The 12,102-nt window shown below is 42.5% G+C and overlaps 1 protein-coding gene across 1 annotated transcript in view; it reads right to left on the reverse strand.

The window, feature by feature from the left end:
* Positions 1-12,102, reverse strand: part of LOC308367375 (guanylate-binding protein 1-like) — a gene marked incomplete at both ends in the record, with an annotated part of 51,138 nt that overhangs the window by 19,035 nt on the left and 20,001 nt on the right. Inside the window, one exon of the mRNA XM_080841276.1 lies at positions 8,654-8,756. Coding sequence (XP_080697402.1) covers positions 8,654-8,756 — 103 coding nt within the window. The remainder of the gene's footprint in view (positions 1-8,653; positions 8,757-12,102) is intronic.

A 12,102-nucleotide genomic window follows, 5' to 3' on the forward strand; every position in this document is an offset into this window, starting at 1 on the left:
TGGACTGTCAGTTGTCAACATACGACTTCGCATTTTGGCTCTGTTTCTTTCCCCCGTGGTTATGTAAAATGATGCTCGTAAGGATCCCTAGCATGTTAGTTAAAAAATAGGCCTAGTTTAATTCATTTGAACTGTAAACGGAAAGCAGATGAAACTTTTTGTGAATGATCGTAGTATCAACCAGGCAAGAGACGGAGCGAGCCGCTTGCTTAGCCGATGATGTTCTACCGCGAAGAACATGACAGTGGACTGTCAGTTGTTAACATCTGTCATACGACTTCGCATTTTGGCTCTGATTCTTTCCCCCGTGGTTATGTAAAATGATGCTCGTAAGGATCCCTAGCATGTTAGTTAAAAAATAGGCCTAGTTTCATTCATTTGAACTGTAAACGGAAAGCAGATGAAACTTTTTGTGAATGATCGTAGTAGCCTACCAGGCAAGACACGGAGCGGCTCACTTGCTTAGCCGATGACGTTCTACCGTGAAGAACACGTTAGCGCAGTTTAGGTGAACATAATAGCCTATGCTGTATCGATGATGATGGAGAACTTTTGATTAGTAGTAGATTAGATTGCAGAAAGATTGTCCCGTGGAACATACAGAATCATGACAGAAGGAACATAGGTTGTGAAAGTGTCACTACTTCTCTTTGATTCTAGGCGACTTTATCATCATCTCAGCTTGGCCTATAGAACCTGAGATAAAATGATGTGGCACACAGAGCACACGTTTTTGCCAAACATATAGGCCTATACAACACATTATGAGCATGTAAAAAAAAAAATGTGTGGCCTATGTGCAAAAGTTCATGGTAGTAAGCTAGCTGTCTGCCCACTACAGTGTGTGTTCGGCACACAGAATGAAGTGCTGTGCGTATCATTAAGTAGGCCTATATATAGCCCATACAGTGGATGTTTCATAGATCAGAGAGTTGAAGTGTGTGTGGCGGGATAGGAGGCAGGCATTGTGAACACGCCCAGGTGGGATGGTATTCACTGTTTGAAGAAAGGGCTCTTGATCCATGGGTCACCAGGGGGTGCTTTCCATGATTTCACAAGAGAGTGGTACTGTTTGGCCATCATCATAGACTCCATTTGTTCCTTTTGTGGTTTCAGCCATTCCCTACAGCTGGAACCTGCAGGTGACCCTCCCAGTTCAGAGGAAGAAGAACGGCCACATTTCCCAACAATACAGCCAAGGAGAGGCAGAGGAAGAGGTCGAGGAAGAGGTCGAGGAGGACGGGCTGTGAGGCCTAGAGTTGGCCCTCAGCGATGTGCTGTGGTGCAGGGAATGAATGGCTACAACACACCTGACACACCAAACCTGTTGCCAGCATTCACCCCTAGAAGACCACCAGGTTTACATTTGGAGCTCCCTCTGCTCAGAGGTGCTATGAGCAATGCCCTTGATTTTTTCCAGCTATTTTTTACAGTTGAGCTGATGCAGCAGGTCTCTGGATTTACCAATGCCTACGCATGGAGTGCTGTACCCAACAAGGCATCATACGGCGACAAACACGGGGCATGGACAGACACAACACCCAAGGAACTTTACAAGATGATTGCTCTAATCCTTTACTGTGGCCTGGTAAACGTCTCCTCATTCCACCGGTACTGGAGCACAAAAACTCTGTACCATGGCTTGTGGGCTCGCACCATCATGACACGTGACCGCTTCAAGGCCCTTATGGGAATGCTCCATGTTGTTGACCCTGAGGCTGAAGAGGAGAATGACAAGCTTAGAAAAATAAATGACTTCCTCGCCCACTTCAGAAACAAATGTATGTCTCTCTACCAGCCATTCCAGCAGGTTGCTGTAGATGAGAGAATGGTTAAGTCAAAGCATAGATCTGGCATCAAACAATATATTAAAAATAAGCCTGTTAAATGGGGGATAAAACTTTGGGTGTTGGCAGACAGTCTAAATGGCTACACTTGTGATTTTGATGTATACATAGGGAAGAAGGCTGGACATCAACCCACAGCAAATGGTTTAGCGTATGACACTGTGATGCAACTTGTAACACCATTGTTGAATCAAGGCTATCACTTATATTTTGATAATTTTTATACCTCAGTTAAGTTGGTCAAAGATTTATTCCATCATGGTACACCATCGACAGGAACGGCTGCAGAAAGTAGGAAAGGCTTCCCAGAACCAATGAAAAGGGGGAAGGTGTGGGCAAGACATGTTCAACGTGGGGATATGCGGTGGGAGAGAGACGGTGTTTGTCTTGCCCAACAATGGAAAGACAGTAGAGCGGTTACTGTGCTTTCATCGATTGACAACGCGAATGACTTTGTTATAGCGGAGAGGAGAGAAAAAGTGGCTGATCGGTGGCACACTCTTCAGGTGCAGCAACCAAAGGCGATTTATAATTATAATCATTTTATGAATGGTGTTGACCGATCAGACCAGTTACTTACAAGCAACAATGTTTTAAGGAAATGTATGAGGTGGTGGAAGATATTGTTTTTTCACATGGTAGACATAGCGGTTGTCAACAGCTACATTCTGTTTCAGTTACACCGGGCAGAACACCAGCACGAACCTTCACTCAGGAGGCCTAAGAAATATTCTGTAGCTGAATTCAGGGAAGAGTTGGTGAGACAATTAGTGGGAATGGGAGAGTATGGGGATCCACCTGTTTTCCGACCTCTAAAGAGGAAGGCTGATACTTTTGACTCTGTCCATCTACCTCAGTTCAGTGAAACAAAAAGAAATTGCAAGGTGTGCTACGCTACTACAAAAAAAGAACTGAAAGTTCTTTCTTTCTGCAATGCACCACAATGCCAGGTTTACCTGCATTGCACCGCAGATAAAAACTGCTTTGCGATATGGCATAGCAAACATTATCAAAATGAAATGTAATGTGGTAAATTGATTTTTTGACAGACATGCATGGCAATGGTAATGGTTTCTCGTGTATGCCTATGTCCTCTGTCTCTCCCTCTTCCCCTCTCTCTCTCTCTCTTTCTTCCTCTGTCACTGTGCAGCTTGAATTTACTTTCTGTTTTGTTGTTATTCATTAAAATTAATCTAAGAATGGGATATTTCTATAGTAGTTGGGGGTGGAATATATATGGTTGAATAAATGCCATATATACTGTAAGTTGATTTATATTGTATGTATTTCTGTAAGTAATAGTTATATTCAAAGTGAATAATACTAAAACAAAGAATTGGTTCATTATTATAGACCAGATAAAACCAAACAAACATTGTATTTGTCTTCATTGCCAGTTTTCATGCCTTTGTGTCGTGGAGAGAATGTGTTTGAGTAAGAATTCGGACAACATTCTGAATCATATTATTTGTATTTCACACTAATCACTAAACTCATCATAACTTTTGAACAGTATAGAATATTTATCTTCAGTTTTTTTGCTCAAATAGTAAACAAAATTGTGAATATTTCATACACTCTACATTTTTATCTATCTTATAGACAAATATACTGAAAATATATTTTAATGTCAGATAAATGATTTTTTTCCGATTTTATGACAAATATTTGGAGAGGATTTTCAAAGACTACTCATTACTTCATCAAAATTACCAGATATATTTTACCTTATTTAATAGAGCTGATTCTTCCAATTAAAATGATATGTTTATTTAATTGATGGTGTGTAGTAGGCTTGAGAATTAGACCTTTTTGTGAAAGGTGGACATCAAGCAGCAAAAAACGGAATGTTCAACACAGTCACCAAAGGGTTAAGCAGTGTGGTAAATCTGTATTTGTCTCCGGTCCAATTCCTACCATTGGGCGCAGGAACGAGCGTTTCAGTAGACTTTTGAGCCTCAACACTTGGCTTCGGGACACTTGCGGGGAAATCAACGTGGGCTTTATTGACAATTTCGATGTTTTCTGGAACAGACAATCACTCTACTTGAGGGATGGATAACACCCAAACGCGAAAGGCTCACGCATGCTAGCTGCAAATATCCACTAAGCCGTGAAATGCATAGACAATAGGATGTCTATGGTGACATGCAGTCGCCATGCAGTCGCCATACTCAGAAATGACTTCCTGCCTCTGACTTCCGCTCCTCTCCTGTGGAAACTACGATCCCCCTGCAGCTTACAGCATCTAGCGCCCTCTGCTGTCCCATTCCGGTATTGACAACAAATAGAAAAATACCCAAGACTAGGCAAAGTGGAAAATATGGAGTGCATCGCCGCATATTACGGAGCTTGCAGAGACTTCCACCCTCAGCTCTGTCTCCTATCACCATGGAGCTGTTTAATACACAATCCCTCACAAATAAATCCCTCCTCATAAATGACCATATTATAGAGAAAAGGCTTGACTTCATGTGCCTAACTGAAACCTGGCATAAACCAGCGGAGTACTACGTGCTCAATGAAGCATGCCCACCTGGATACCACTACATGGAGAAAGCCCGCAGCTCTGGTCATGGTGGTGGACTGGCCATCATACACCGGGCTGAAATAAAACTATCTCCTCTGCAAATGCCTGACCTTTCCTCTATGGAATGTCTGGCCTTCAAATGCAAACATCCATACCCCATGACAGTGCTTCTCTTTTACCGTCCTCCAAAGCCAAACTCATCTTTTTTACCAGAGATATGTGATCTGCTGACCTCACTCTGCAGTATCTCAACAAACATTATCATTGTTGGTGATCTTAATATCCATGTCGACAACCCCTCCTGTCTGTTTGCAGCAGATTTCCTGAATGTGCTTGAGTGTCTTGGCCTGCAGCAGCATGTTGAGGTCCCTACTCACACCAAGGGGCACACTCTGGATCTGGTCATCACTGAAACTGCCCTAATCAATAACATACAGGTCTACGATCTTGGTGTATCTGACCACAAGGTGGTCTCAATGGCCTTTACTTTTATGCTGCCTACCACTGCACTTAGGCGTCAAATGTCTTTTCGAAACTGGAAAAAAAATGACGCAGCCTCTATGAGCATGGATCTCCAGCTCATCACCTGTCCAGCATCTGCATCAGCGGAAGAATTAGTGGGGATCTATAATACCTCCCTGAGCAGTATTTTTGATCTCCATGCCCCGGTCAAATCACGTATTGTCAATTTCTCACGGTCTGCTCCATGGTTCACTCATGAACTGCGGAAAATGAAAACAGCTGGGCGTGTCTTGGAACGGCGATGCAGGCACTCTGGGCTCACAGTCCATAAGCTGGCCTTCCGTGAGCATCAAAAGGTTTACTCGAATTCCCTTAAAGATGCTCGCTCACAGTTCTACTCCAGCCTAATAAATAAAATCCCTGGAAACTCTAAACAGCTTTTTTCCACCATAAAGCATCTCATGAAACCACAACCATCCTCCTCAACTGAGGCTACAGAAGAGCAATGCAACAGCTTCATCGACTTTTTCAGATCGAAGGTCGACAGCATTCGCTCTGAGATGTCCAGCTCTCCATCTCTGCTTCCCTCTGATGCCAACACCTTATCTGCAAGTGTGCTGTCTCCCCTGCATCTTGCTGAGGTTCAGGAGAACCATGTTGAGGAAATCATCAGAAAAATGAAACCATGTACCTGTACTCTGGACCCCATTCCCACTGCTCTGCTCAAGTCACACATCCCCACTCTCAGTCCTCTCATCACCAAAGTTGTCAACCTTTCCCTTCAGTCAGGCTGTGTCCCACCGGCTCTCAAGGTCGCTGTCATCCGTCCTCTTCTCAAGAAGCCCACCCTGGACCCGGAGGTCCTAGCCAACTACCGGCCTATCTCCAACCTTGCCTTCCTGTCCAAAGTGCTAGAGAAGGTAGTTGCTTCTCAACTTCAGGACCACCTCAAACACAACAACCTGTTTGAAAAATTCCAGTCAGGATTTCGTTCAGCCCACAGCACTGAAACCGCCCTGCTCAGGGTGACCAATGACCTGCTGATGACAGCCGATGCAGGATCACCCTCACTCCTCATCCTCCTGGATCTGACTGCTGCATTCGACACAGTGGATCACACGATCCTCCTAGAGCGCCTCCACACCACCATTGGACTGTCAGGCTCTGCACTCAAGTGGTTCCAGTCCTACCTTTCTGGCAGAACTGAATATGTATCACTGGGAAGTTGCAAGTCCAGACAGCTCCCTGTCTCCTGTGGTGTTCCACAAGGGTCTGTCCTCGGCCCCATCCTCTTCATTATCTACATGCTCCCCCTCGGCTGTGCTATGCCGATGACACACAGCTGTACATCAAAACTGCCCCAAGCCCCTCTGCTGCCATGTCATGTCTCACTGCCTGTCTTGGGGAGATAAAGGCATGGATGAGAAACAACTTTATCCAGCTAAACAGCAGCAAATCCAAGGCCCTTCTTGTTGGCACTCCACACCAGGTCCAGTCATCCTCCATAACTCATCTCACCTTCGACAGTCAGGTCATACCCCTCTCCACCACAGTCACAAATCTAGGAGTTAGGTTTGACCCTCACCTGACCTTCAACGATCATATAAAGCATCTGTGCAAAATCTCTTTCTACCATCTCAAAAACATTGCCAAGCTCCGCCCCACTTTAACCCTGCCAGATGCTGAGAAGCTCGTCCACGCCTTCATCTCCTCAAGACTGGACTACTGCAATTCACTGTTCACTGGGATCACTGGCAGGAACATTCAAAAGCTGCAGTACATTCAGAACAGCGCTGCCTGGATCCTGATGAGAGTCAGGAAATACAATCACATAACTCCCATTTTACACTCACTACACTGGCTCCCTGTCTCATCCCGCATTGACTACAAAGTCCTTCTTCTCACCCACCAATGCATAAATGGTCGTGCCCCCCCTTAGCTGCAAGAACTCACTCCCCAAACATCAAATCGCCCCCTCAGATCCAATAACAGTTTGTTCCTGCAGGTCCCAAACACCAGGCTACGCACCATGGGCGACCGGGCCTTCTCAGCTGCAGCCCCGCGACTGTGGAACAGCCTCCCGGACCACTTAAGGGCAACACAGACACTGGGCTGTTTTAAGACTGGCCTAGAAACCATTTTATTTAGAAAGGCATTTCCTACTTTTTAAAAAACGTTTTTATTTAAAGTTTTAATTGTATTAAACTGTGCTTTTGCTGAGAGCTGTTTTTAGCACTCTGAGATTCTGCTGTGCTCAACAAATAAAAATTAATTATTATTATTATTATTATTATATTTATTATTACTTTTGTCAGGGACTATATCTATCTATCTTATTGACAGTATTGAAAACAAAGTCATTGTATTGTAGTTGAGCAGTTTTGAGGATTTGTGAGCAAGCAGAGTTGACAGCAGAAAGGTAACTGTTGGATAAAGCAAAAATTAAGATTTCTTATCAGTTAAATATTGATTGATCAAATGAGTCTGCAATTGAACAAATAAACTATTTTGACAGTGAAAATAAGGGACCAGACAGAACAGATCACGCTACTGTGTGTGGTTTGTTTGTTTACAACAACGGGACTAGCACTCTCACGCTAGCAAGCTTGCACAATATGCTACCCAAGGTTGTGCTACCGTTATGCTTCTCAACAGCAACCCAACAAAAAAGTTTTATAAATGACCTGTGAGAAAATGTATTCCACAAATCCGGTCATGGGTGGTTGGTTGCCAGCCTGTCCACAGTTGAGGAACATTAAATGCAGCGAGACCGCCCGGTAAACGTACTAAGGCTGGATCTGTGCTAACGTTATCCACCCGTCTCCATCCTCATGAAATTAAGTATATAACATAAACGCTTTGAAAAAGTCATGAAATGTGATTTAATTGAATTAAGGTCTAAAGAAATTAATTATGTTTTTGGACACTTAGATAGCATGGTCTAGCTAACTAGCCTATTAGAAAAAGAATGGTTGCCTACGGAGCTCCCTAAAATTCCTGGTGGTGATTATTTTTATTTCTTCGCTGATTTTATGTTCCCTGCAATAGTTAAACATTATCTGAAGCTCGCAATATTTTTTTAAGTATTGCTAGGTGACGCAAAAATATTGTGAGGTATTGCGTGGTTACGTCCATGCTAATTTAAAAATCATCACCTTGAGCCTATCCACTAGTGTCTGTATCCACAGGTCCCATTGGGTCAATTTCGATTTTACCGTGGGAAAACGGAAAAAGCCGAAACCTAATCCTTTACATGGCTGGTACATTTGGCATTACAACCCCAAACACAACACGATTTCGGCATAACTGTTGACAGGATGACAGTTATCCACCCGGAAGTGTCTTGGCAACCTTTGTTTACAAACATTCTGATTAGGCCTATATGATCATAAATAACTATTACTATTCTGTATTTACATGATGGATGGTAGCCTGTTAGTTTACTGCTAGTTAGACTACCTCTTTAGATGATGCTCAAGTCTTTAACCTTTTAAAACAAACATTGTATTCTGTTTTTAAAGCCTGACAGGATATCTGTTAACTCCGAAGATATCTGAGATGGATTAACCCTAAATATTTGCTCCTGCTTCCTGTCTAATATAGAAATAACTCTTCTTAAAAGGGAATGGGATATTAATTTGCTAAAATTGGGCAGTGATGGTTTGTTTAGACAAATCGCCTGGGCTGAATAGGCCATAGGCCACACAGAGAGTCTGACCCTGTGATAGGCCCATCTAACGTGAACTTACTGCATGAAAATCACTGCTTTGCTCTGATTGGCTTAAACTGCAAGTGTCTGTGGCAGCCGTCCTACCGACTATCTTCTTGTCGGCCTCTGTGAGTTTCTCGTCAGCCTTCAGGATGGAGATGCCCTCAACGTTCTTCTCCTGGAGAAACTCCTCCAGCACCTCTTCCCCCTGAGGAAGAGAGATAATACAAACGTACATATATGCACACTGAAATATACATTTACAGAGAAACAAACACACTCTTGCTCTCTCACTCTCTCTCTCTCTCTCTTTCACACACACACACACATTAACACTCAAACACATACATATCTGCACAATCAAACATAAACAAAAACCACACACACACATATATACAGTATATATACAGCAGCGGAAAAAATTGAGACCACTTCAAAATTATCAGTTTCTCTGGTTTTACTATTGGTATGTGTTAAAGTAAAATGTACATTTTTGTTTTATTCTATAACCTACTGGCAACATTCCTACCAAATTTCAAATAAAAATATTGTCATTTAGATCATTTATTTGCAGAAAAATGACAATTGGTCAAAATAGCAAAAATGATGCAGTGTCTTCAGATCTCGAATAATGCAAAGAAAACAAGCTCATATTCATTTTTAAACTACACAATACTAATGCTTACACTTAGGAAGAGTTCAGAAATCAATATTTGGTGGAATAACCTTGATTTAAAATCACAACTTTCATGTGTCTTGGCATGCTCTCCACCAGTCTTTCACATTGCCGTTGGGTGACTTTATGCTACTCCTGGCGCAAGAATTCAAGCAGCTCGGCTTCTTTTCATGGCTTGTGACCATCCATCTTCCTCTTGATCACATTTCAGAGGTTTTTTATGGGATTCAGGTCTCGAAATTGGGCTGGCCATGACAGGGTCCTGATCTGGTGGTACTCCATCCACACCTTTACTGGCCTGGCTGTGTGGCATGGAGCATTGCCCTGCTGGAAAAAACATTTCTCAGAGTTGGGGAACATTGTCAGAGCTAAAGGAAGCAAGTTTTTCTTCCGGGACAACGTTGTACTTTGCCTGGCTGAGGTTTGTAAAATACCATAAGGATTGAAAAAAGCGGACTGGAGGGTCTTCTAGTTCGTCTTCTCTGATGAGTCCAATTTTCAGCTTTGCCCAACACATGGTCGTCTGATGGTTAGACGGAGACCTGGAGAGGCCTACAAGCCAGAGAGTCTTGCACCTACTGTGAAATCGGACTCATCAGAGAAGACGAACTTAGAAGAACCTCCAGTCCGCTTTTTCAATCCTTATGGTCTTTTACAAACCTCAGCCAGGCAAAGTACAACGTTGTCCCGGAAGAAAAACTTGCTTCCTTTTGCTCTGACAACGTTCCCCAACGCTGAGAAGTGTTTTTTCCAGCAGGGCAATGCTCCATGCCACACAGCCAGGCCAGTAAAGGTGTGGATGGAGTACCACCAGATCAGGACCCTGTCATGGCCAGCCCAATTTCGAGACCTGAATCCCATAAAAAACCTCTGAAATGTGATCAAGAGGAAGATGGATGGTCACAAGCCATGAAAAGAAGCCGAGCTGCTTGAATTCTTGCGCCAGGAGTAGCATAAAGTCACCCAACGGCAATGTGAAAGACTGGTGGAGAGCATGCCAAGACACATGAAAGTTGTGATTTTAAATCAAGGTTATTCCACCAAATATTGATTTCTGAACTCTTCCTAAGTGTAAGCATTAGTATTGTGTAGTTTAAAAATGAATATGAGCTTGTTTTCTTTGCATTATTCGAGATCTGAAGACACTGCATCATTTTTGCTATTTTGACCAATTGTCATTTTTCTGCAAATAAATGATCTAAATGACAATATTTTTATTTGAAATTTGGTAGGAATGTTGCCAGTAGGTTATAGAATAAAACAAAAATGTACATTTTACTTTAACACATACCAATAAATAGTAAAACCAGAGAAACTGATAATTTTGAAGTGGTCTCTTAATTTTTTCCGCGGCTATATATACACACATATATATATATATATATATATATATATACACAGTGGTGGCCAAAATTATTAGAACACTAGACATATTTAAGAGTTTTCAGTTGTTTTTGTTGAATTGGCCATTAAAATACCCTAAAAACTAATTCAATATCTACAAAGTCATCATTATGCTCTACAAACCATAGAATAGAGCCATCATAATGAGATTTAGGTAATTTTCCGTACAAAAACAAGCTAGGCCTATTTCACTGTCAATGTCACACAATCATGTTCCTGCTCAGAAGAAGCCAAATTACTTGTGTAATCATTGTCAGGTGTTATTGTGGTTACATTGATGATGATGCAAGAGTCTTAGGACACAGCTTGGCGATTCTTTTGAATGTACAAGGCCTATCCTGCTCATTAAGTGATTGGTAACATCAGGGTTTTGTCACTGAGGCCACACCACCAAATGGTAAAGATCCAAAGCCTCTAGAAGCAGTCTTGAAGCACATGTTTTTCTTTGAACATGGCTAAGGTGAAGGAGGAGCTAAGGAGTGAGCAACGGGTTCGAATTAAGGCTTTTTTTGATGCTGGCTGGAGTTACTGCCGCATAGCCAAGGACTTGAGATGCAGTCCAAGCACTGTTAAGTACACTTTAGACCACCATGGCACCAGAACCGAAAGGGGAGAGGTTTCAAAAAGAAACTCTCAGACACACAAGTGAAGCATCTCAAAATGCTCAGTCTTCAGGACCGAAGAAAGACTTTACAAGAACTGTGTGACGAGATCAACATCACAATGACTAATGGTGCAACAGTGTCTTCAAGAACGGCCCGTCGGAAACTGGCAGAAGAAGGACTTTTTGGCAGAATAGCAGCAAAAAAACAATACTGAAAGAGAACAATTGAGTGTAACGCCTGGAATTTGCAAAAGAACACAAGAAATGGACAAATAAAGATTGGTTTAAGTGTTGTGTACTGATGAGTCCAGGTTTGAATAGTTTGGCAACAAGCAAAGCGTGTATGTTCCACGAAGTGAGGGGGAGAGATATAAAAATGAGTGTCTCTTGCCAACAGTTAAACAAGGAGGGGGTAGTATTATAGTGTGGGGTGCAAGTTAAGCCTCAGGAACAGGTGACTGTGGCTAAATTGATGGCATCATGGATACAAAAGTATACCACAACATTCTGGTGAGGCACGGAGTTCCTTCTTGGAGACGTCTTATTGGGCCTGGATTTATTTTCCAAGAGGACAATGACCCTAAACATTATTTTAACTATTGCCGGATCTACCGGCGACAAGGAATCTGCTGGAACATTGAAAATGATGGACCGGCCCTCTCAAAGTCTGGACTTCAGATCCATCAAGCAAATTCGGGGCAAGTTGGAAAATAAACTTGACAGATCTATTGTAAATTCCAAGGAAAACCTTTGGCTTGAGTTGCAGAAGGCATGGGATAACATTAGTGTTGAAGTTCTCAAGAAATATATTGACTCTATGCCAGAGAGATGTGCTGCTGTAATTGCTGCAAAAGGTGGACGTACCACATA

This window comes from Sprattus sprattus, assembly GCF_963457725.1.
Source record: "Sprattus sprattus genome assembly, chromosome: 1".
Taxonomy (NCBI): domain Eukaryota; kingdom Metazoa; phylum Chordata; class Actinopteri; order Clupeiformes; family Clupeidae; genus Sprattus; species Sprattus sprattus.